The following is a 26,527-nucleotide window of genomic DNA, read 5'->3' on the forward strand; positions in this document are numbered from 1 at the left end:
TTTGGACTTAAACGAGTTCATCCGCTTTTGCCATTTCCTGTGATTTAATGTGTGGCTCGATGGTTCAGTGGGTAAGTGCAGATTACAAATTAAAGTGTACGGGGTTCGTTTTCCAGTGAGTCCTAAGATTTTTGTGCCTCTTATTGGTTCTTTTAGCTCTGGAGAGTTTGGTTAATGTGGAAGATTATTTGTTGTACCGTGGATTGCAGTTCACGTTTAACTGTTGGGAAGACAGGGGCACACTACCTCCAGTAGGACTGTGCGTAGTGAAGCACTGCGGTTTTCAAACCAATCTTTGGGTCAGCAGATCTGTACCTTACGAATTGGTAACATTGTTAATAATTCTTACGACGTAGCAATTGAGTAGATACCGTAAAATTGAACACCGTTCGTAACTAACAGTTCTGAAAGTAATAATTTCCGGCCATATGTTTACGAGATGTCTTTCCTTGTCTTGGCAAAAAGAAACAGGCCCCAGACTTAGTCGTAGAGGAGTTACGCAATTGTTTTACTTACACTCGAGAGCCACCTAATCCAGCCAAAACCCGTGGCATACTTATTGCGACGCTACTTTACACGCACATAATATTTCCAGACGAAACTCACATTTGATTGCGAACATTTTATATGGGACGACCTGTGACTTAAGAATAGGAATTGAAACACCCTTAATTTGCACTCCCTCCCTCCCCCCTCCCCCCTCCCTCCCCCCCTCCCCCCCTCCCCCTCACTCCCTCCAACTCCCTCCCCCCCACTCCCTCCACCACCCCCTCCCTCCCTCCTCCCCCGTCAGTCAGTGGGTAAAAGACTGTTATTCTATTGGAAATCAGAAATGAGCTCCGCATACTTGCTTGAAACTCACCAGTGAGTCCTGTGACGTTATCTCCAAACTCGTGAGGCCCACGAGAAAAACAGGCCGCGGCGCGTACGTCACGAAGGTAGGCCTGAACTAACTAACTTAACTAACTCGCTCGCTCAGTTCAGCAGACAAAATGCGCTTTAAACCTGTTAACTCTCAGCTGGGCTTGTACATACTATCGAGAATGGCATCTTCTACTGGTATATACTATATTAATATATAACGGCCTGTTTATAGCATATAATCTCTTCTCCTTAAAATTCCTTATTTCATACAAGAAGTGGTGCCTTATGCCACTGATAATCATTCTGGCATGATATTAATTTTGTTGCACCCCAGTACAGCCGTATCAAATTATAAGTAGGCCTATGGACTTCCGATAATTGTAGGACTAAGAACAGTAAGACTTCATAATAGCGGATTCCAGTAGAGGATGCAATTCTGGTTTGTTTCGTACACACCTAGCTACGAGTTAACAGGCGTAGAAACGTAGTTAGTTTGCTGAGTTGAGCGAGCTAACTCAGGCCTACCTTCGTGAAGTACGCGTCGCGGCCTGTCTTTCTAGTAGGCCTGGCGAACTCGTCGTTTCCGTACACTCGGAGACTTGGCTCGCAAGTCTCCTCCGCCGCCCATTTAACTGAAAACTCGTCACCTGATCTGTTCTCTGGTACAAGCGGACTGTGCCAACGTAGAAAGGAGAGCTAGTACACGAATTCACAAGTATAGCAGAGGATTTGGGCTACATACGCAACCGTCTGGCGTCACGATTATCATATACCAATTCAATGTATTATCATTAGCAGTGAATATTGTTCTATTTCTACATTCATTTTTGCAGACTACTGTAAATTTAATTTCTCTTCAGAGTGTGCCCAACAATTACATTGACATGTACACACATTCGACACGTTACCGAATTTACAGCAGGCTTCGAAAAAGTTACGGAAATGACTGAGAAGCAACACAAGATGCTATTAGCCGAGAAGCGCAGGTTGTCATGACCAAAAGAACACACAAATAGTGCGCATTTTGGTCACAGGAATATAAGTGACTCTGTTCTGGGCCCAGTTATCGTTTCGCGAAGCATGTGTTTTCTCATGGTGAAGGTGGAATAATTAGGAATACTACCATTTAGTATGCATTGGACGACCCTTTTTTCCGGCTTAAGCGTGGACTAAAGCATCCATCTTTCTATAATGGGGCTCATTTTCAACTGAATAAACTGTATGATTTAATTCTCGACTTACACCCTCCACATACTCGCAAAAAAAAAACTAAAATTCGTAATAGGCCGTATGATCCCGATAGCCGATACTTTGTTCCTGTCAGTGCTTCTTTATATCAGCATAGAACTGCCGTAACAGCGGTACCTTGATTTCTAGTGTATGCCACTCTCATCTTCGTACTCGGTCAGTTTCAAGTTGATTTTTTTGAGTGAGTCGGTGCAGAGGTAAGATTCGTATTCGGAATGACTGCAGTTCAAATCCCTATCTTTCTATCAAGATTCAGGTTTTCCGTGATTTTCCTAAATTGCTTAAGGTGGATTTCCCAAAATGGCTTCACGCGAATGGTTCTTTTGAAAGCGTAGGGTTGATTTTCTTGCCAAATGTGTGCTTGTGCTCATACGTCATCTTCCTCCTTCATTCGAAGTTGATTTATTTTGCCGGAAAGGTGATGACCAATGTTTTCTGGGACGCAATTGGTTTCCTCTTTACTGACTGACAGACAATAATAGAGAAAATTGTGAATATTGCGCAGATCATCTGGACCGACTTGGATTAATTATGCATGACGTGACGGTTAAATCCCATTTCGCCTTTCCGCTTCCAAAAATAAATAAATAAATAAATAAATAAATAAAATAAATAAAATATTTCATGGAGACAATGTTAACTGCCTACAAAAGTGTTTTGACAATGGATAAACTGAGGGATGTGACTTGCTGCTCCCAAATCAAAGGAACTTGTGGGTGGTTTGCAGACCTTCCAGAATTTCAATCCTGGGAGGAACCGACCAACTGCAAAACTGTATTATCTAAAACACGGACTACGAGTAAAAAGTAACTACATCCGCGACGTGAAAATCCAGTCTATTGTTGCCAGATAATGAAAATTATACCTTGCCGCTGTAAAATTCTCCTTACTATGTAGTATGTCAGTTTCAATTATGCCGCTTGGGATTCGTAATAAAAATTATAGGATCAGTTTATCCTTAGTGTGTAAAATATTGAATGCCGAATTTGCGGTTGCGAAAAAAAATTGCTCGAATCCCTCCTTGAGTTAATAGTTGGTAGAACAGGCGTTTCAAAACAAACAAAAAAAATCTGTCCTAACCGTAATTTGAACTTCCCTAACGTAGTCTGTATAATAGTCCTATCCGCAATGTGAACTTCCTTGACATGAAACAGTTGTTTCCAGCAGCTATCCGGGCGTATAGAAAGAAATCTGGTAAGGCGAATTAAGAGAACTGGATGGTTGTAAATTAGCAGCAGAAATCAGTTGCTCGTGGACTCTGTAAGTTGCAGGGTAAGAAAAATTTGACCTTCAGTCCGCTTCAACGTGGCAGTGAACTGTCAAAAGCTACAGCACGTATAATGGCTGAAGATAAGGTGTACACTCAAAGCGATCACCTTGGTCGCACAATCACATCGTCACGTCTGCCATGTGTGTGGTCTGGGTCACGATTCGTACTGAGCAAGTCAACCATAAGTCCTTGGATGTCGGGGGTCTCGAACCACAGGAACTGGACTGAGAAATAGCTCGGGACGGAAAATATAATTCCCGAAGTTTATCCTAGTCTATACGCCGAAAGCATTAAGCTCTAAATTTTCCAGAAGCGTTGTTAATGGCCTGAAAATACAGGACATTCATAAAAGGCTCTTTCTTTAGTCATGTACTGTTTGTTTGTGGCGATGGCTGAATCGAAATACGCAAATTTATGAGAAATTTGCTGTTCTCATTACCTGTCGATAATTTTAGTGCTGTGTTGCTAATTTGACTTGCGCCCGTCTTTAGGTCCAGTTACATTCTGGAATTATAATGTACAGACACTACAGTTCTTAAAGCTAGTTTAAAAAATCTCAGTTTCTGCAAAGCTTTGTGTTCTTTAATGCCGCTAAATTTTCGTTCGTATTTAAAAGTTAGCGCCCTTCTTTGAAAGTATTCGTAGGTTATTTCAGCCCTAATACCCTGCTAGGAATTAAGACCTGATCGCACTGTTACGTGCTCAGAACTCTTATAATGTAATCGTGCCAGCACGCCCATTTATCGATCCGAAGTTTAATGTGCAGCTATGTCTCTGAAAATTGGCAGCTGTCTATGTTCCTGTCTGGAATATTTGTAGCGTTTAAAGAAGAGGAAAATTCCTGTGCAGCGGTCGTAGAATACAGCCCTCTTCTTTGAAATTTTTTGGGTGCCCATTCTTCCACATTTGCTGCCATTTCGTTACTAATATGGCCTCTTGAAGATAATTCTACAATTTCACAGTAATAGGTGTTCCGATTTACGATTATTACTGACATAACTAAACTAAGGAAGTCACAAGCATGATTAGTGTCTACCATTGGCGAATCATAAATACAGTTACTGTCGTTTGAGTTCAAACAGATTGTTCAAGGAGCGTAAAAGTTTTAATGTCTCATTGACGGTAAGGTTGTTAGAAACGGAACGCGAGTCCAGAAAGATAAGCACGGGGAAGGAAATCGCCGTCTCCTCTGTAAAGAGCGGTACCTGAAAGGATTTAAGTAAACAGTGGAAAACCTGAAGCTGGATAGCTTAAAGGATAATTTAGGTCCCGTTCCTCTTGAATGAGACTTCAGTGCCGTAACGCATAACCCCCTATGGAACATTGCCTGGTGGATTATTGGGCAATGTTCTCTCTCTCTCTCTCTCTTTCTCTTTCTCTTTCTCTTTATATTTGTAAGTGTACACTTGATTGGCTACAGACAGATAAATAGGTACTCCCTGATAGTATGATACCCTTTCTCCTACACTTTGCTGTGTGAAGACCAAAAAGCGAGTTCACAAATTCAGGGAGAGTAACTTCCACGATCATGGTGCTATTATTACAGAGTACCGGTTTTTTTCAGGTGCCTCTTTCCAGGTCCACAGAAAACCTACAAAAAAGACGCACCAGAAGTCTTAACGCATAACAACTGTGGGGTTCCGGGGCAGGCAGCAAGAAAAAGTACCACAGCCCGGGACACGTGATGGTTCTCCCCCTCTTTCAAGCCGCAACTGGGACCAGTGCCACTGCTAGTTACTGCTTAGGAGGTACATGCCGAGCACACCAATTCAAGTTTAGTAACGAAATGGGCTACCGCAGATGCCGTCGCCGTTTTTAGACAAAAATGTATTTTGAAGAAACATAGCAGCAACGAAACAGTTACGCAAAATATTATTATAGATGAAATCTTCACATACAATTAACTTGGTGGAAATTCGTGGTTGTTTCCTAGTGTAGGCTATGAATAAAAAATGGTTTAAATGGCTCTGAGCACTATGGGACTCAACTGCTGTGGTCATAAGTCCCCTAGAGCTTAGAACTACTTAAACCTAACTAACCTAAGGACAGCACACAACACCCAGCCATCACGAGGCAGAGAAAATCCCTGACCCCGGGCTATGAATAAACCTCCTACATCCAAAACATTGAAATTAAATTTATTTCGTTCCAATGGACGTCTGCCCTATCATACCTAATGCAAGCTGAGCTGACATGTAACTCAGATTGTGTGTGTGTGTGTGTGTGTGTGTGTGTGTGTGTGTGTGTGTGTGTGTGTGTGTGTGTGTGTTCAAAATACTGGCCCTAGCATTGGTACACGCTATGAAGTGATTTCGGAGAAACAATACTGTGTCGGTATTTCCTAACAGACCTCTTGTTTTAGTTTTTGCCATAGATAAAAGGATAGAAGTGTTAAGTTTGGTGAGTGTGCAGGCCATTTTGCGTTTCCTGAACGCCCGTTTCATTGCTCTCCAAATGCTCTCTTAAGAAGGTCTATTATTACATGTGCGGAATGGGAGTAACATCCGTCTTGTCGATACCGCACTGATTAGCTTATGTCCAGTGAGATGCTTTCAGTAACTGCGGCAGCAGCATATCTTAGGAACTCGAGACAGTAGATTGTATTTAAGAGTCCCAGTAATAAAACATGGACCAATCTTGCGGCTCTTGAAAAACGCACACCAAACGTTGATAGACAAAGAGCGTTGTTTTTATCCACTATTTTGACTCAGCGTGGATTTTCAATTGACGACTAGTGTATATTGTGAAGATTGACTTGCCCATTGTGTGTAAACGATGCTTCTCCCTTAAATCAAATTATGCAATACATTTTTCATAGGCAACATTCGGAGAACTGTAAACAATTTCGGAAGTCATAGCCATGAGGCTCTAGATGCAGCAAGATGAAATTCCATGGAAAGTAGTGTTCGCAGAACACTCGTTTTGTTCATCCCTCGCGTAATTCCGAGACGCCTCTCAGTTACACTTGCATTGTGTTACTGCTGCCAAAATTTTAGTTTCGTTTCTTTCATGAGTTGCAGTTCTTTTTCCTTGGTGTTTCATTTTCCAAACTTCCAATTTGTAGAACATGAAAAAAAGTTTGCAAAGATAGATCGTGAATGCTTGGCACTATCTAGATACTCTTCAGCATGCAGTCGCACCGCTGCTCTTATAGTTTCGTGACACTCGCCATAAATGATATTCACTTTTTCGAATGGTTCAAATGGCTCTGAGCACTATGGGACTCAATTGCTGTGGTCATCAGTCCCCTAGAACTTAGAACTACTTAAACCTAAGTAACCTAAGGACATCACACACACCCATGCCCGAGGCAGGATTCGAACCTGCGACCGTAGCAGCAGCGCGGCTCCGGACTGGAGCGCCTAGAACCGCACGGCCACCGCGGCCGGCCACTTTTTCGACCGTCGTATACATTGTGACTATCTCAATGACTTTGCGAGAAAGTTACCTGATTGCTAGAACACAGACTGATGGATTTCAAGCGAGGTAAACACAAGAACCATACCTAAGTTACGTGTTTGCTTACATTTGGTATAATAGGACAGACGTTTGTGGAACCTCTTCTCCTGACAGCGGGACAGTAGTTTGCAGCGATATTACCTTGATAGCATTTGATCAAGTCTGACATGTTACGTCGTTGACGTTCTCTCAAAAGCTTCTTTCAGCTGTCACAGGAAAAAGCATAGTTCCATTAGCAAAAAAACGTCAGTGCCCTAATCTGGCATTACGTAAGGAAATTCGCTATATTGTCCGCTATAAATTGGCGTAAACCGCACCCCGATATATTTATTCATTCTGAAAATATTTTGGGTGGGCTGTCGTATCTGCCCAACCCTTTATAACAGCGTTACTGGAGATGCATGCATGCTATTCAGTTCCGGAGAGAAAGTAGTTTTAGTATAATGGTTTGGACCATAAATGGCTGAAAGGCTCCAGACGTCCATTGCTGTTCGTTCCAAAGACGTCACTCGAATTCCTAACAGCTTGTAAAACCTACTTTGCCACTATTACAGCTTTTAAACTTCAGGAGAAAGTTTCCACTAAACGTATGATAGACTGAAGATGGAAATTTGCCACCATTCTTCTATAAGTCTGGTGAGTAGTTCTCAGGCATTCTGGGGCACGCAACTGACGCGCTAGTTCACACCCTAGATGTTCATTGGGAGTCAGGTCGGGGCTCTAAGTAGGCTGATGTAAGAAATACATCGTAATTCCTTCGAACCGCAATTAAATCGCCCTTGTTTAGTGCTCAGAGGTGTTGCCACGCTGACAAAGAAAAAGTAATATTCCAAACTGTTGCTACAAATTTACAAGCTTCTTATTTAGTAAACTGTTTTCATAAACACTTGCTTCCATTTTCCCAGCGACCAAAGCTCTCCTGGTCGGAGCCCATACCAGGGAAAACAGCTCAGACTGTCGTTGTAAAATTTCACTGTCGCCACAAAACACACAGGTTAATCCCGTTCGCCAAGCAAGCGTCCACTAGGTCCACACACATCGCTCGAGTGCCAAGTCCTGTACCCCTCACAGCATATAACATTTTTCCATTGCTCCGTAGTCATAACGACGACGTTTGCTCCTCACCAACCGTCTTCGTTAATTCGTACCGTTCGTCACGGGCTTGTTGGTAGCAGCACTACCGTAATAACCAATCCGTATCATCATTCGGCGGATCGTTCTGGTATTAATGCCTGTCCCTGAGCTAGAGCAGTGACCCATATAATTGTTGACGTGGAGGTCTGCTTCTTACAGTTGCCCTTACAGTTCAGCAGGGTTTCAGTTAATTTCTTAGAACTACCGGAGAGATTATTGGGTCAGGTACCTTCCTACAGTTTCCAATTCAGAATATTGCTTACAGAGGACCTCAACCTATGTAGCTGTCTTGAAATCTCTCTGATGGAATATCTGAATTGTTTGGGCAACATAGTTTTTCCTATTGAACGCAATTCTTTCTGTTGACTTCTTGTGACATAAAACGCGTCTAGGATGCCAGGGAATTGTGTCGGGGATGCATAGCCTGACGTCGCACTTTGTGATAGTGGATAGTTGTTCAGGGGTTGGAGAAAAATACTGAAACACCAAAAACACGATGATCGCATCTCCCCAACGATTCAGGCTTTTCTAGATGTCAAAGGTAGCTCTACATAATATTAATTAGGGTTGATACTGTTTTGTATATCTCACGTACACACTGCGCGTCCAGTGCGTTGATGATTGCACCCACAATAATTCATAAGAACTACCTTTATCGGGTATGAAAGAGCCCAGAGTGAAACGGCGGATGCGATATGGCACAGTAATCCTTATGTGGTGGCCAGAGAGTAAGCAGTTGCAATTAACTCCGGATGCCTTGCGAAATCGTGAAGGCCGGCCGCGAGTCACATCAGTTACTAATGATCGAAACATTAGCCCGAGTGCTCGAATAAATAGGCGTGCCACAGCCAACCGGGCGACCGAACGATGTGACGCAGTACTTATCACCATCATGGGAAATTGCGTTTAAAACCCTGTCGGAAAATCGTGATTTAGCTTTTTCGTGACTATTTCTGAATCGCTTCAGGGAATACTGTTTTAGTTCCTTTGGAAAGGACCCTGCCGATTTCCTTCCCCATCCGTGACCAACTGCAGCGTGTGCGGAGCGTCTAATGATCTAGATGTCGATGTAACGTCAAATCCTACTCTTCCGTCCGTCCTGTAATTTTTTTTGTCCTGCTAGATGAGCTACACACTTAAGACGACGTCCTTGTACGTGGTGGTGGTGGTGGTGGTGGTGAACCCTTTCACAGGACTCACACTATTTGAAACTGCTTGAAGGAATGTAATATCCACAAAGACCCGAACCATTATCGCACCGGTTCCTCTCTGTCCATTCCTGCCAGTGTGCTGCCTACATCAATTTATGTGCGTTTCCGTACTAGAGCTTTTCTATAACATTCTTGCGTTGATCTTCCAGACGTGAAACTTTGATAGCAAGGCTTTCCTTAAAAATGGTGTTTTATCCTAATTTTTGTTCAGTTACAAACAAATCACGAATTTAAAGCGCGGCACGGCAGCACAGTGTGTTTGGTCAGAGGACTGGCCACCCTCCGTAGTAGTAGTAGTAGTAGTAGTAGTAGTAGTAGTAATGAAAGTTAAGTTCTCATCTTTGGAAATTGAGAGATGTCATGCGACATCCACACAGAACTGAGGAAAAAACCACGAAGAAACAGATAGGAAAGAAGTAGTTAGTGCTGGTGGCTAGTGACGTGGAGGTCCCGGGTTCGATTCTCAGTAGCCTCACGGTTCTGTGATAGATAGGTCTAGAACGGGAAGCACTTAGCCTTGCGGGGATGTGCTTTATTAAATAAGCAGCGAAACTGGCACGCAAGTTACCGAAATGGCGTCAAGTCGAAAGCGTTGCACCAGGCTAGGACCTACACGACATTTATTTATTTATATATAAACACACACACACACACACACACACACACACACACACACACACACACACACACACAGAGAGAGAGAGAGAGAGAGAGAGAGAGAGAGAGAGAGAGAGAGAGGGGGGGGGGGGGGCTATGTTGGAAAGAGATCGTGTACGACCGTCAACGTGACAATCGTGTGCAGGATGCGAAATAAGTGAATTTCAGCGCATTTGATCGCGGCTGGATTGTGGGTGCCCAATTTATGGGACTCTCCATCTCACGGGACATGCACGCACAGGACTTTCCACGTGCCACTGCATCCAGGTAATGCTGTATGTCGACTCATGGAGAATTACAGCAGCCAGTTAGTGTCACTTACCGTGGATTGTGACAACGGATGGATTGGCCGCAGTGTAGCGAATCACTCGCCAGTTCAATGCTGGTCGACGATGGCTAGCCGTCAGCATTGACACCATCCAAAAACATGTGGACTCTGTGGAGGCACAGAAGCCGCCGCCACCACACGTCACAGTGCACATAAAGTAGCATAGGGGGAGGATCACGGCAATTGAAAGCTAGAAGCATGGGGAAAAAAACCATGGACCACTAAGTTGCAGTACTCGTTGGCACACGACGATTTGTTCGTTTACAGCACCACATAGGTGACCTGTGCCTTCAGCACGAAAATACACAACCTCCTGGTTTGGTGAACATGCCACGGATATGGGGGGGGGGGGGGGGGGGTTCATGACACCCGTGTCATCTGACTTCAATCCTGCTGATTACATCTGGGACACAGTCTAGCAAAGTGAAGTCGCCTTCGAACTAGCTATAACCGATTTTCGTGAGCTGTTGGCAGTGGTTGAACGGTCATTATTCAGGATGACGCCCCAGTGCTATCGGTGTCCCGTGAAGTCCATGTCAGTTTGTCACCACTACCTAGCTACGCGCTGGTACATACCTATACTTGGAATTCAGTTGGTCAAAAGTTTTGATAATTCATGTGAAAAAGAATTTTCGAATATGTTGTCTCGTTGACTTGTATAATCAGATTTCCGTTCACTCTTTTAGTTTAACAAGCAGCACTGTTTACGTATTCCTAGCACGTTGCCATTGTTCCCTATTTGAGGGAATCACACATGGCTTGCTCTCTAACGCACACACTGTATAATACTGGCAAGTTGATTTCGTGTAAAATCTAGGCAGTACTTGTGTACTTACTTTGCCGGCTACGCATGTAATTAGGCTCTGCTGGCTACATCATTATTGTGAACGAGCGGTTGTGGTAAGCAAAAATAGATGCAGACTATAACAGAATGAACTTTCTCGTCTGATCAACATTGTGTATCGGGCCAGGACTGGAACCGGATGTTTGCCTTTCGCTGGCAACACGCTGGCATCCGAGCAAGCGTCGGGGCGACTGAAATCGTCAGCCCGCCATTATTTTCCTACTGCTTTCCTGCAAAAGTCGGTCCCTCCCACTGAGCGAGATGACTCAGTGTTTTATTTTTCCCCCCTTTATAAATCGAAATTTAGCAATCTCAGGAAGCCATCAGTCTCAGCTACATATTATCATTCTTAACATACAGAGTGGTAACTACGAGCAAGTTGGTATGGATGGAACACTTGTGGTCTGTGAATCTAGTAAACAGCCTCAAACTGGCTTAGTATGTCTTAACCGTTTCGAGCTCTTCTTCTTCTTCTTCTTCTTCTTTTTCTCTCTCTCTCTCTCTCTCTCTCTCTCTCTCTCTCTCTCTTGCCAAAATCGTCCTTGTTCTTGCACTTACATATTGTAAGACTGCCTTTTGTGTAAATTTTACAGCAAAAGTTTGTGACAAAAATCAGATCTGTAGTTTAGGTGGCCTTTGTAGAGCAATTTGAGATTGTTTCAGACTTGATAGACGTACTTCCTCTTCTTCCACTTCAGGGTTAGACCTAAGGCTTATTCTGGTCTCGTCACTTCCTCCTTGGTCATTTTCCATACTACTTTTGCCCTTCGATTTATAATCCGTTGCTAGTTTAGTAAGTCTCTGTGGTGGCATACGAAGTACGTGTTATCATTTTTCTTTTTACTGGATTGTCTTTTGGGTTATTGGTTGCATCCCTAATTCTTCTCTTATCACTTCATTTCTAATTTTGTGTTTCTTAGTGCGGCCTTTCAAATACCATAGAAATTTCGTTTCTGATACTTTATAGGCAATAAGTGTCCTACATGAGACAGTAAGTCTCGACTTCCCCTACATCACGGTGGTACGTTGTAAACATTTATCCTTAACATCCTGTTTATTTCACTTACTGCACCAACGCAATTTTGCAAGGATAAGGAAGGAATAGGCGGTATCCTGTTGAAAAAGATCATCTTCGCTTTTGCCTAGAGTGATATCCAGACGTGGAATTGAACTTCGGTCCTCTCCATTTAGAATCCAATGCCGTAATTTCTGCATCACATCGCTCGGTACGTTGCGTCTCTCTCTCTCTCTCTCTCTCTCTCTCTCTCTCTCTCTCTCTCTATATATATATATATATATATATATATATATATATATACGTACGTACGTCGTTAATCTGTTTCTGTACTCGTACCAGCTTAACTCCTTAAAAGTTTTGATTTAAATGTTGTCAGAAGAATCTGTAATATTTTAGCACTTTCTTCAATGTTGATGACCCCTCTGCGATTCATGTTTGATTTTTCACAAAGATAAAGTGCGTGACACACGTTAGGCCTTCCTCGTAAGCCAAAGTACTTCTGCAAAAGTTATTTTGGAATGAATTGTAGTTCTCACGCCTCATGCGGCATGTGTTACTCTCGACTTTCCAAGAAATTAGATCCCAAAGAGCCACGTCTGCAGGAAAGAACGCTGGCAGTGACGTAGAATGCTGCTCTTGGCTGGGAATGTGCGGCGCGAGACGTAATGAATCAGCAGCGACATTGTTAACTGTATGTGAAATAGACTTTTTCATGCGCCGAAATTTAACGCGAAAACGACGACGTCGACACGCCATAGCTTATCATTCCAGTGCGCGTTCGCAAAGCACAATGGTTGGTGGGGGCGAGCGTCTGTATCACTTAATTTAAGATTGCGTAGGGATTAACTTAGTTCCTGTAAACACTGCTTGCGTCCACTATAATATGCGCGCCTCAGTTTCTCGCGCCTCGCATCCGTCTGCGTCTCATCTCCCGTTTTCACGCTCTGTGGGAGCCAAGGTTTGAGGTATGTGTAATAACTTCATAAATATCGTCCTCCTGGTGTAGTGTATATTACGTTATCTAGTACGAAGAACTTCAGTAGACGTCATCAGCACAAACATTCCGAATTATTCGAAGATGACTGCCTTGTTAGTGTGCCGTCTTGTTTATTATTTCTGCATTGCTGATGCCTCACTACCTTTAGAAACGGTTATCACCCTTCGCTGATCTGCGAAAATCTGTGTATTTGCTACACCGCTCTTTGGTTTGCATGAGCGCTCCAGTGCTGTTAGTACAGTACTGGCCATTAAAATTGTTACACCAAGAAGAAATGCAGATGATAAACGGGCGTTCACTGGACAAATATATTATACTAGAACTGACATGTGATTACATTTGCCGGCCAGAGTGGCCGAGCGGTTCTAGGCGCTACAGTCTGGAACCGCGAGACCGCTACGGTCGCAGGTTCGAATCCTGCCTTGGGCATGGATGTGTGTGTTGTCCTTAGGTTAGTTAGATTCAAGTAGTTCTAAGTTCTAGGGGACTGATGACCTAAGATGTTAAGTCCCATAGTGCTCAGAGCCATTTGAACCATTTTTGATTACATTTTCACGTAATTTGTGTGCATAGATCCTGAGAAATCAGTACTCAGAACAACCACCTCTGGCCGTAATAACGGCCTTGATACGCTTGGGCATTGATTCAAACAGAACTTGGATGACGTGTAGAGGAACAGCTGCACATGCAGCTTCAACAAGATACCATAGTTCATCAAGAGTAGTGACTGGCGTACGTATTGAGACGAGCCAGTTGCTCGGCCACCATTGACCAGACGTTTTCAATTGGTGAGAGATCTGGAGAATGTGCTGGCCAGGGCAGCAGTCGAACATTTTCTGTATCCAGAAAGGCCCGTACAAGACCTGCAACATGCGGTTGCGCATTATCCTGCTGAAATGTAGGGTTTCGCAGGGATCGAATGAAGGGCTGAGACACAGGTCGTAACACATGTGAAATGTAACGCCCACTGTTCAAAGTGCCGTCAATGCGAAGAAGAGGTGACCGGGACGTGTAACCAATGGCACCCCATACCATCACGCCGGGTGATACGCCAGTTTGACGATGACGAATACACGCTTCGAATGTGCGTTCATCGCGATGTCGCCAAACACGGATGCGACCGTCATGATACTGTAAACAGAACCTGGATTCATCCAAAACAATGACGTTTTGTCAGCGTCAAGGGTAACCGCAGCCATGGTCTCCGAGCTGATAGTCCATGCTGCTGCAAACGTCGTCGAACTGTTCGTGCTGATGGTTGTCGTCTTGCAAACTTCCCCAACTGTTGACTCGGGGATCGAGACGTGGCTGCACGATCCGTTACAGCCATGCGGATAAGATGCCTGTCATCTCGACTGCTAGGGATACGAGGCCGTTGGGATCCAACACGGCGTTCCGTATTAACCTCCTGAACCCACCGGTTCCATATTCTGCTAACAGTCACTGGATCTCGACCAACGCGAGCAGCAATGTCACGATACGATAAACCGCAATCGTGATCTACAATCCGACCTTTATCAAAGTCGGAAACGTGATGGTACGCATTTCTCCTCCTTACACGAGGCATCACAACGTTTCACGAGGCAACGCCGGTCAACTGCTGTTTGTGTATGAGAAATCGGTTGGAAACTTTCCTCATGTCAGCACGTTGTAGGCGTCGCCACTGGCGCCATCCTTGTGTGAATGCTCTGAAAAGCTAATCATTTGCATACCACAGCATCATCTTCGTGTCGGTTAAATTTCACGTCTGTAGCACCACGTCATCTTCGTGGTGTAGAAATTTTAATGACCGGTAGTGTAGAATGGCAGAGATTTTTCCAAAACAGTTGTCGTCATGCTTTTCGTGAAAAGTTGATGAATCTCCCGAATAAGCATTTTGTCGAAACGGATTAAACTAAAATATGACTAATCGCCGTACACCTTTGGGCTTCTGCGTTTGAGAACTCTGACATCAGTGATCATTCAGATGGAAATTTTGTTAGCAATTTGTGCAGTTTATCCTGATGATTCTGGAAGAAAGTATCCATACACCGCCTAAACATCCATTTTGTTGCTAGATATCTGTTGACAACCTTCTATACGGTCCAGTCACATCATCGTGGCCACCTGTCAGAAGCCTGAATAACTATCTATTGCAGGGAGAGAATCAGTGAGGAGTCAGGAAGATACCGGCAGAGATGTGGAGCCATGCCGACTCCAGTGACGTGGCCAGCTGCATTAGATTTCTCGGTCGAGGATCCATGCCCCGAACAGCGTGATCTAGGTGGCCCCCACAGATTCTGTATTGGTAAATCCGGGGAGTCTGGTGGCCGGGAGAGTACGGTAAAACGCATCGTGTTGCTCTTCGAGCCACGTATGCGCACTGCCAACTGTGTGGCACGTTGCATCGTCGTGCTGGTAGATGCAATCGTGCCGAGGAGAAACAAACTGCTTGTTGGGGCGGACATGGTCACCAAGGATAGATGCGTACTTGTGTTTATCTATTGTCTTACGGAATGACGAGATCACCCGGGGAATGTCACGGAAACATTGTCCAGACCATAAAGCTCCCTTCTCTGGCCTGGGTATTTGCTTTCCTACGTTTCATGCCGTACACGCCAATGGCCATCTGTCCGACGGAGCATAAAACATGATTATATATATAATCTGTGTGTGTGTGTGTGTTACAAAAAGCTACGGCCAAACTTTCAAGAAACATTCCTCACACACAAATAAAGAAAAGATGTTATGTGGACATGTGTCCGGAAACGCTTAATTTCCATATTAGAGCTCATTTTAGTTTCTTCAGTATGTGCTGTACATCCTCGATTCACCGCCAGTTGGCCCAATTGAAGGAAGGTAATGTTGACTTCGGTGCTTGTGTTGACATGCGACTCATTGCTCTACAGTACTAGCATCAAGCACATCAGTACGTAGCATCACCAGGTTAGTGTTCATCACGAACGTGGTTTTGCAGTCAGTGCAATGTTTACAAATGCGGAGTTGGCAGATACCCATTTGATGTATGGATTAGCACGGGGCAATAGCCGTGGCGCGGTACGTTTGTATCGAGACAGATTTCCAGAACGAAGGTGTCCCGACAGGAAGACGTTCGAAGCAATTGATCGGCGTCTTATGGAGCAAGGAACATTCCAGCCTATTACTCGCGACTGGGGAAGACCTAGAACGACGAGGACACTTGCAATGGACGAGGCAATTCTTCGTGCAGTTGACGATAACCATAATGTCAGCGTCAGAGAAGTTGCTGCTGTACAAGGTATCGTTGACCACGTCACTGTATGGAGAGTGCTGCAGGAGAACCAGTTGTTTCCGTACCATGTACAGCGTGTGCAGGCACTATTAGCAGCTGATTGGCCTCCACAGGTACACTTCTGCGAATGGTTCATCCAAGGATGTGTCAATCCTCATTTCAGTGCAAATGTTCTCTTTACGGATGAGGCTTCATTCCAACGTGATCAAATTGTAAATTTTCACAATCAACATGTGTGGGCTGACGAGAATCCGCACGCAATTGTGCAGTCACGTCATCAACACAATTTTCTGTGAACGTATGGGCAGGCATTGTTGGTGATGTCTTGATTGGGCCCCATGTTCTTCCACCTACGCTCAATGGAGCATGTTATCATGATTTCATACGGGATACTCTACCTGTGCTGCTAGAACATGTGCCTTTACTAGTACGACACAACATGTGGTTCATGCACGATGGCGCTCCTGCACATTTCAGTCGAAGTGTTCGTACGCTTCTCAACAACAGATTCGGTGACCGATGGATTGGGAGAGGCGGAAAACTTATGGCAGAAGAAAAATATAGTGTGGAAATCGATCAATAGACGGCGCTTTACGTGTCAGAATACGTAAATGACCAATTCCATGGCCTCCACGCTCTCCTGACCTCAACCCTCTTGACTTTCATTTATGGGGGCATTTGAAAGCTCTTGTTTACGCAACCCCGGTACCAAATGTAGAGATCTTTCGTGCTTTTATTGTGGACGGCTGTGATACAATACGCCATTCTCCAGGGCTGCATCAGGGATTCCATGCGACGGAGGGTGGATGCATGTATCCTCGCTAACGGACATTTTGAACATCTCCTGTAACAAAGTGTTTGAAGTCACGCTGGTACGTTCTGTTGCTGTGTGTTTCCATTCCATGATTAATGTGATTTGAAGAGAAGTGATAAAATGAGCCCTAACATGGAAAGTAAGCGTTTCCGGACACATGTCCACATATTATATTTTCTTTCTTTGTGTGTGAGAAATGTTTCCTGAAAGTTTGGCCGTACCTTTTTGTAACACCCTGCATGTATATATAAGTTAAGGCTCACCGGCAATTTTACCATCTTCTTCTGTGCGGATGCACAAACAGTGCCCGAACTCTTACGGGAATCGTCAAAAAGCGCGAGTAATGAGTATAATGGGCAGGGGCACTATGAATATAGTGCGGGACAATAAGTTGCAAATGTGGGTCTCACGGGAGGCGTGCCAGAGATAAGTCCCTGAGTCGCACTATCCTGTGTGTCCTCAGTGGTTCAGATGGATAGAGCGTCTGCCATGTAAGCAGGAGATCCCGGGTTCGAGTCTCGGTAGGGTCACACATTTTTAACTGTCTCCATTGACTTATATCAACACCTGTATGCAGCTAGGGGTATTCATTTCATTGTGATTTCATAAAACATGATTCTTCTGAAAAGGCCTTCTGTCGCCACTCAGTAGACGCCTAGTTGCTATATTGGCGTACAAATTCGAGCCTTCGTGGCCAATGAACAGCAGTCAGCATGGGTGCATGAACCAGGCGCCTGCTGCGGAGGCCCGTATGCAGCAACGTCCGGTGTACGGTCGATAAGGAGACACTGTTACTAGCCCCATGTTTCATCTGGGCGGTCAGTTGCACATCTCTTCGCCCGTACACACATCCGCGGCCGTCGTTTATTGCTATTATCTATGGCCTGTGATACACAAGTTACCTCGGCTCTGGCCGGAGTGGCCGAGCGGTTCTAGGCGCTACAGTCTGGAACCGCGAGACCGCTACGGTCGCAGGTTCAAATCCTGCCTCGGGCATGGATGTGTGTGATGTCCTTAGGTTAGTTAGGTTTAACTAGTTCTAAGTTCTAGGGGACTGATGACCACAGCAGTTAAGTCCATAGTGCTCACAGCCATATTTTTTTTGCCTCGGCTGTGGTTTTGGGTAGCGCCATTTTGCCATGCACGATATACAGGGTGTGTTTATTAAAGTTAACATTTGAAACCGCTGGTCAGAACCACTAGTCAGAACGACGTCAAAAACTGAATATTATCAAAAATTGTTCAAATGGCTCTGAGCACTATGGGGCTTAACATCTGAGGTCATCAGTCCCCTAGAACTTAGAACTACTTAAACCTAACTAACCTAAGGACATCAGACATCCATGCCCGAGCCAGGATTCGAACCTGCGAACGTAGCGGTCGCGCGGTTCCAGACTGTAGTGCGTAGAACCGCTCGGCCACTCCGGCCGGCGAATGTTATCGGAGAAGGGGGAAAACGTATGGCAGAAAAAAAATATAGTTAAAAAATGTAGCAATAGATGGCGCTGTAAGCATCATCATTTAATAGTGGTCGACTACAAATGACAAACGAATCATACAACAATGCCTAAACTGTGCGTTTGACGTTAAACAAACTGTACTGCTCAGTTTGCATAGGTGTACAGGTGTGATACTGTCAGTTACATATGCCCATCCACCACTGCAAGGTCATATCACATCGGATTGCAAGAAATCGGTTTTTGATTGTCCTTAGGCCAAAAACCGCATAAAAAGCATCAAACAGAATCAGACTGGATTATTAATTTCCGTGTGACTGGCGCAAAACATGTTCAATATGCTGTCCACCGTCTTCTGCGACGAGTTGAAATCGAGAAACAGCATTTTCCACAACTGATCGAAGTGTTTCCGGGGTCACGTTCAGAATGTGTTGCGCATTGCGTGCCTTCAGTGCAGCTAAGTTCGCAATCGGAACACTGAACGCAACATCTTTCAGACAGACCCACAGCCAGAAGTCACACGGATTAAGATCAGGTGATCGGAACGGCCAGGCTGTAGGGAAATGGCGGCTGATAGTTCTAGCATTTCCGAAATGGCTATTCAGCAGCTGCTTACCTGGATTTGCAATGTGCGGAGGTGCGCCATCTTGCATAAAAATGATCCCATCCACACAGCCACGCTTTTGGAGAGTTGGATTGACATGGTTGCGCAAAAGACACTCATAGCGCTTACCAGTGACTGTCCAGGTAACAGGTCCCGGAAGCACTTGTGTCTTCGAAAAAATATGGCCCTATGATAAATTTTCAGGATGCAGTGGTAATGGTTGATTTGCGTGTGGATTTTCTGTTGCCCATATTCGACAATTCTGTGTATTGACATATCCTGTCAGATGGAAGTGGGCTTTGTCTGTCAACAAAATCTTCCACCGCCAATCATAGTCCACTTGCATGCGAGCAAGAAATTCTGAAGCAAAGGTCTCTCTTGCTGGCAGCTCAACAGGAAGCAACTCTTACACATGGGTAATTTTGAATGGATAGCAAAGAAGGATGTTTCATAGGATTTTACGCGCCGTGCTCACGGGTATGTCCAATGTTCGGGCAATTCTCCGTGCGCTACGCGTTTGCATACCACCACTCGTCTCCTCCTGCATTGCTGTGGCCACTGCTTCCACTGACGTCGCATCAATTCGTTTCCTCCCTCTACCAGGTTGCACACCAAAAGAAGCTGCCTTTTCGAATTTTCTCCAGACCCACGGCACTCATCGGACCAACGCCTTTATTCAAACCCTGCAGTGTCCGGAACTTCTGCAGAGCGACGTGTGCACAGTCATCATTTTTTTAATACAGCTTTTCAAGCAGAGCGCAATCCTGCATTGAGACAGTCGTGGCGAACGTCGCAGACGCGAAAGGAGGAAAAGCCGCGTACCCGGCGTGTTTGTAACTGCTTCGCATGATAGGTGTTTCATTTACGTATTCTGACACGTAAAGCGCCGTCTATTGATCAATTTTCACGTTATATTTTTCTTCTGCCATAAGTTTTCCCCCGTTCTCCGATAATATTCCGTTGTAATTTGACGTCATTCTGACCAGTGATGTTATTTCTACAGCGTTTTGAAAGTTTAGCTTTAATTATAATCACCCTGCAATCAGTTTAAAATCATACCCCTTTCGGAAATGCTTCCACCCTTGGCCCGAAATCCAATGATCATTCCCTTTTGAAGTCAGATAACTCGCTCCGTTTCCGTGATTCTCCGGTTCCGTCCTTCCCCCTCCCCCTACATGATTTGTATGTACTCCAGTGCTAGTGCTGCCGCCTGCCGTCTGTAAGTGATTATTGCACGATGGCTTCGAGCGTGAGCGTTGGGCGCGTTAATGTGAATGGACTGCGTAAAGTTGTTCTGTTGGATGTAAGACATATTAATAAAGGTACAGGTTCATTAATTCATCATAGTAGACGAAGTTTGTCAGAGTGAGTCAACAGAAAGATTTCGAACAGGACGTAATGAAACGAAGTCAGAAATTACACATTTGTTACCTGCGTCAGAATATGCTGTTAACAATATTAGTGTCACGTGGGACGCGTCAAAGAAGCACTCGACTCAACCATCGTTTTGGTATTATTGCCCGGGAGAACCCCTTTGGGTCGGGCGCGCGTCGATGATGGTGATAACGAGACACACACACACACACACACACACACACACACACAGTCCCGAGCGTAGAAAATCTCCGATCCGACCGAAAATCGAACAAGGGGCCCGGTGACCGTAGTCAGCTGCGCTAACCACAAGACCACGAAATGCTAGCTTGATAGGCCTAAGAAATTAGGCAACACGAACAGCCGAGCTTAAAAGCGTAACCCTACTGTGCTAAGCAGTCGTCAGTCGCCCTTATCAGCTCTCACAAAAGATTCACGTTGCAGCTAAGACTAAAAAGCATAGTTTCCTAGTCGTGCTGTCGCCCGGAAGCGACCGATCGCAGGACCGAACGCACTCTCCACCATAATTCACGAACAACAAACGTGATAACGATTGAACAGATGGATATTCTACTAGACACCTAAACTGGTCAATGGCATACAGTCGTATCATGAGCTGCGTGCCCATTGACCATTACACACCAGATAAGACAGTGTCGTAGTTTAGTCTTTTAAACTTTGATCTTAGAATTGTGCAGACAATGCAATCATTGGTCCAGGGTGCACTTGGAAACTGATACTGCGGAGTGGTGAATCCCGCTACATGATGCAGCTGGCCAATGCCTGGCGAATTATACGTAACTGAGTTCGTTGTAGAGATAGTGGGATTCGGTGGAGTCATGGTCTGTGGCAGGGCTAAAAATTTTCCTCGGTAGAAAAGTAAACGCAGGTATGTACGAGGATCGACAACAGCAAGCAACAGATTGGATTCAGACCTTTCTCTTTACAACTGATAACAGCCCTTCCCACAGATGAGCCCATCGTATCCCGATTCGAAGAAAATCAGGTGTTCTTGCTAGCATGGTCTACTGAAAGTCCCAATCTGAACCCTATCTAGCAACTTTGCAATACGTTTCAGCCTCCTTTTCATGCCAAAAACACTGCAGCAACTTGTCACCATGCCAAAGGGGAAAAAATCTACCTTCAGTGTTTCATAATTCAGTTTGCTTCCCCTAGTATTAATGACTATAATGGTAAAACAGATGCATCCTATAGTCTATTAGTTATGTGGATGGCGTGTTTGGTACGAAATGCAATGAACTTGCGTAGACTTCTGGGCACACAGTTCATATCGTCTTGTGTTTTCTCCAATGCTGACATGTATTGAACTTGTGTGGGTCTACATCTATATGATTACTCTGCAATTCACATTTAAGTGCTTGGCAGAGGGTTCATCGAACCACAATCATACTATCTCTCTACCATTCCACTCCCGAACAGCGCGCGGGAAAAACGAACACCTAAACCTTTCTGTTCGAGCTCCGATTTCTCTTATTTTATTTTGATGATCATTCCTACCTATGTAGGTTGGGCTCAACAAAATATTTTCGCATTCGGAAGAGAGAGTTGGTGACCGAAATTTCGTAAATAGATCTCGCCGCGACGAAAAAGTCTTTGCTTTAATGACTTCCATCCCAACTCGCGTATCATATCTGCCACACTCTCTCCCCTATTACGTGATAATACGAAACGAGCTGCCATTTTTTGCACCCTTTTGATGTCCTCCGTCAATCCCACCTGGTAAGGATCCCACACCGCGCAGCAATATTCTAACAGAGGACGAACGAGTGTAGTATAAGCTGTCTCTTTAGTGGACTTGCATCTTCTAAGTGTTGTTAATCTCTAAAATCGGTTCTCAAACTGCTCTGTTTCTCTGTGCGATTGGGACTTTCTTTGCCGCATCTTGAAAGGGCTTCCCAGAGACTAATCTTTTAAGAAATGGACATTACCATGTATAAAAAAAAAAGAACGTGATGCTAAGAAGTTACTGAGATTGTTACACTGTTGACTGTTACAAAAAGAGCCGCTGCGAGTGTTTTCATATCATTTTTGCAGCTGCTGACTTCTTCCACCCTTTTCATCCTCCTGCTTAAAAAGCGAAAGTAATTGAAAACATCGACTCTTGGGAATTGTAGTGTCGTGCTAGCATAGTTAAGACTTCCGTGTATTGCAGTCACATTTTTGTATTCCTCCATATTCTTTATGCAATTAGTTGTGACAGAAGTTCAGTGTTCGAAATTTTTTTGCAGATAAGCATATATGATAAAGTACATGTGTGTATGATGCAAGTATATCCTAAGCCTTGTCCCCGAAAATATTGACCATAATGACATTTGTCGGTCTGGAGATAGAAAATCACTAGGAAAATACTCTTTCCAGTGATACAATATTTTAACGGTTGCGGATGTGTGGGATAACCTCCCTACCGGATCGCAAGTAACTTGTCAAGCGTAGTGTGGACAGTAAACGAATGGAAATGAGGCTCTGAGGCAGGACGTACGTGCATGTGTCGTTTGCTCGTGTAAACGCGGTAGAATCGATGTGCCATTGTGGGCGACTCTCTTTTCCTGCTTGTAAATGGATTGGGGAAATCTCTTGTGACCCGACCTGCCCAACAGCCTTTGTAAGTCTTCAAACTGTTGTGACGCACGGCGACAACATGTTGGCAGAATTTGCTAGCGATCAGTCTCCGGTGTGCAGTTCGTGGCTGAACACCATGTTGCCCCGTCCGGCGCCGAGTATTCTGCAAAAAATGAATGTTTTTGAAGACCAAAGTGACAGACTGGGTAGAAGTCAACAGGAGCCGTGCACATATTTCCGATCAGGTAATGATGTGACCGTATGTAATTACATTACTTGGAAGCGAATGCGGAATCAGTTTCGAAAGAAAACGTAAAAGAAAATACTGCGGTGTGCTGAATCCCTGAAGTGAGGATGACCATTCACTTTATTTTTTCCGTGTGTATAGCAACGCCTGCGTCTTTCTTATCAGTAATTTTCTGTAAAAGTTGTATATCTTGTGCCTGTCGCCATTTCTGTTAAAGTCTGATGCACGATGTGTGTACATTTTTCGTTCTTTTCCGTCGTAGGTCTGAATCTCGCAGACAATGAAATCGTTGCAGATGTGATAGTAACTCTTGAGCAGTTTCTCAACGCCCCGCACCCCACTTTAGTCTTTGTGTTGAATGTTTACATAAACGCTGAAAAGAAGAGAGAGAAAATAATGTGAACATAACTACAGCCAAATAAAAGTCCCGAAAGACACGAATCGAGTGCAGTTCCTTTGAGAACATCCTAACGAAAATTTCACTGTTGCATGTATATGTTGGGTTCTCGGAAATGGAGCGTGTACAATGAACTAGAATCAACATTTTGTACTAGGATTCAGAAGATGGGTACAGGATTCTCTGTGACCTGAACTTTATAAAGTCATTAATTTACGTGACTCATTGAGGATCATTGGGTTGATGCTCAGTATTTCATTTTGCGTTATTTCACTGTGCTGCTTCAACGACGGCAAACGAACGAAAAGTTGCATCGATAAAACGCTGCACTAATGATCAAGAGTTGGATCATAATTTCGGGCGTACCATCTTGCTTCTGTTCTTTCTGGTGCACCAAAATCATTCCAAACGAACACTCTTTTACTTTCAATTAAGCTGTAGTATAATGACGTGCATCTACGATACTTCAGACGAAGCACGAATCTACTATTAAAATTACACTAATATGCTTATGCGCATAAAACTGGTTTCAACTTAACCACTCATCTCAGAAAATGCGACTGCAGATGCTTTCGCAACAATAGCATTTACATGGGATACCGAGAAAGGTGACGCATTGTAAGACAATCGACTTGTATTCGTAGGGACGACGGTTCAAATCCCCGTCCGACCATCCAAACTTAGGTTTTCCATGATTTTTCTTAATCGCTTAAGGCATATACCGGGATGGTTCCTTTGAAAGAGCACGGCTGATTCTTCCCGCCTCATTCCGAGCTTGCCCTCTGCCACTAATGACCTCGATGTCGACGGAATGTTAAACCCTACTCTTCCTTCCTTCTGGTTACAGCGGAGTGAGATTCTTACTCTTCCCACGCATGTGCTGACCAAGTGGCTGTGTGTGGACACTTTTGTTTGTATATTGTACCCACTTTCCTATTGAGAAAATATAAAGTAAGTCTGTTAGAAGAAATCACTAGAAAATGGAATTTATTTCGGTGCTAAATGTGGAAGGAGTAATGTAGGAGACACACACACACCCAAACTTTTCAAGTTTAAGACCATTCCAGGCACAAGCTTTTTAAACTTACGCAGTCCCTGAAAATTTCTTACATACCAACGATAAGAAACAAGTTGCTTACTGTACTTTGTAGCTTTGCGAACAAAATTTATTCAAGTGAAAGTTTTTGTGGAACGAAAATTATAGATTCTCTCTCTGTAAATATTAAATTTCGTAATCTACTTTACCTTTTCGCATTTACTACATTGTCAACAACAACAACAACTACTACTACTACTACTACTACTACTACTACTACGAGTGGCAATAGAGAAAGCTGTCGGTCATTAGTGAATTAAATTCCGAAACCTTGTCACGGCTTTCAGCTATGTAAGCCATAATACATAATTGCGAAAGCCCACACAACGGCATAAACATGTCACTTTGATGAAATCTTATTTAGATAACAAAAATGGACACATCAAATAAGTTCACACTGGGTAAATATTAAATATTTGATCCTTCGGCTACTACGTATCTTGTTCGAATAATCGATCAGTCAGCAACGTTAAATAAGATGAAAACAGTAGCATTTGACAGAAGACAGGAGCTTTTTAAAATTGTCAGTGTACTTAAATTCTTCAAGGCAGGTAGAGTTGCAGCAGTCCCGGTGTCTTCGTTCGTTATTGTGTAAACAGACATGTTTGACATTGTGCCTAGCAGTATGAACGAGGATGATTCAGGTTTCACTATCAGTGGTGAAATTTTTCTATAAAAAGTATTGAAGTTCTGTTAGACTGAGGGAAGAAAGAATGCTATTACAGTGAGTTGTATTACAAAAATTTCAAAACAAAAGCCGGCCGTGGTGGCCAAGCGGTTAAAGGCGCTACAGTCTGGAACCGCGCGACCGCTACGGTCGCAGGTTCGTATCCTGCCTCGGGCATGGATGTGTGTGATGTCCTTAGGTTAGTTAGGTTTAAGTAGTTCTAAGTTCTAGGGGACTGATGACCTTAGAAGTTAAGTCCCATAGTGCTCAGAGCCATTTGAACCGTCAAATCAAAAAGTGCAAATTCGCACTCTTATCGTCCAATGTGGCGTAACAGTATTGGAAAGTCGGAAGAACGAAAAAAGGTAGATTAGGATTCCACGTACCGTCGTCATGGAGGTCATCAGAGACAAAGCACACGCTCGGAATATTTCGAGTATGGGGACAGGAAATCGACCCTGCCCTTCCAAAGGTACCATCCCAGCAATTTTATCCAGTGATTAGGGAAATCGCAGGAAACCTAAATCTCGATGGCCGGACGCGGATTTGAAACGTTGTCCTCCCGAATGTTAAGCCCAGTGTGCTAATCACTGCTCCACATCGGAAGACTGGAAACATCTACGCTACATCGAACACATGGCAAACAAACAAGTCACCCAAGGATAATGCAGTGCACGCGAAATATCAGGGCAAGCTGGCATTTTGTACGGAACTGCCTGATGACACAGTGTCTTCGAGAGAGCAACTAATAAAATCCCTCCGCTACTGGAGCTGAAACAAGTCTATATTGTAAGATGTCAAGAATTTACGACTTGTTTCTAAAAATAGAAAATAATTCCGAGCTGCTGTTAAGAATTCTATGGACAGGTGAAAACTTTTCACTCAGTAAAAAATCAAAATCCACACAACTGTCGCATCTGAGCGACAGAACTATTTAAGAAACAGCAAACGTTGACAGTGTGGTGCGTGCCTACTACACCATTAATAGTCGTTTCCACTTTGAGGAAATCC

The 26,527-nt window shown here is 44.0% G+C and overlaps 1 protein-coding gene across 3 annotated transcripts in view; it reads left to right on the top strand.

Annotated features, from left to right (window-relative positions):
• Window positions 1-26,527, top strand: part of LOC126184778 (protein FAM107B) — a 200,308-nt gene that overhangs the window by 157,379 nt on the left and 16,402 nt on the right. Inside the window, exon 1 of one of the 3 annotated variants that reach the window (XM_049927334.1) lies at window positions 23,229-23,354. The exons of the other annotated variants lie outside the window; for them this stretch is intronic. Within the exon in view, the coding sequence (XP_049783291.1) occupies window positions 23,246-23,354 (109 nt within the window). The 5' untranslated portion in view covers window positions 23,229-23,245. Of the gene's footprint in view, window positions 1-23,228; window positions 23,355-26,527 lie in introns of those variants that run through there. 3 annotated transcript variants of the gene reach the window in all.

Source organism: Schistocerca cancellata, chromosome 4 (assembly GCF_023864275.1).
Source record: "Schistocerca cancellata isolate TAMUIC-IGC-003103 chromosome 4, iqSchCanc2.1, whole genome shotgun sequence".
In the NCBI taxonomy this organism is placed as follows: Eukaryota; Metazoa; Arthropoda; class Insecta; order Orthoptera; family Acrididae; genus Schistocerca; species Schistocerca cancellata.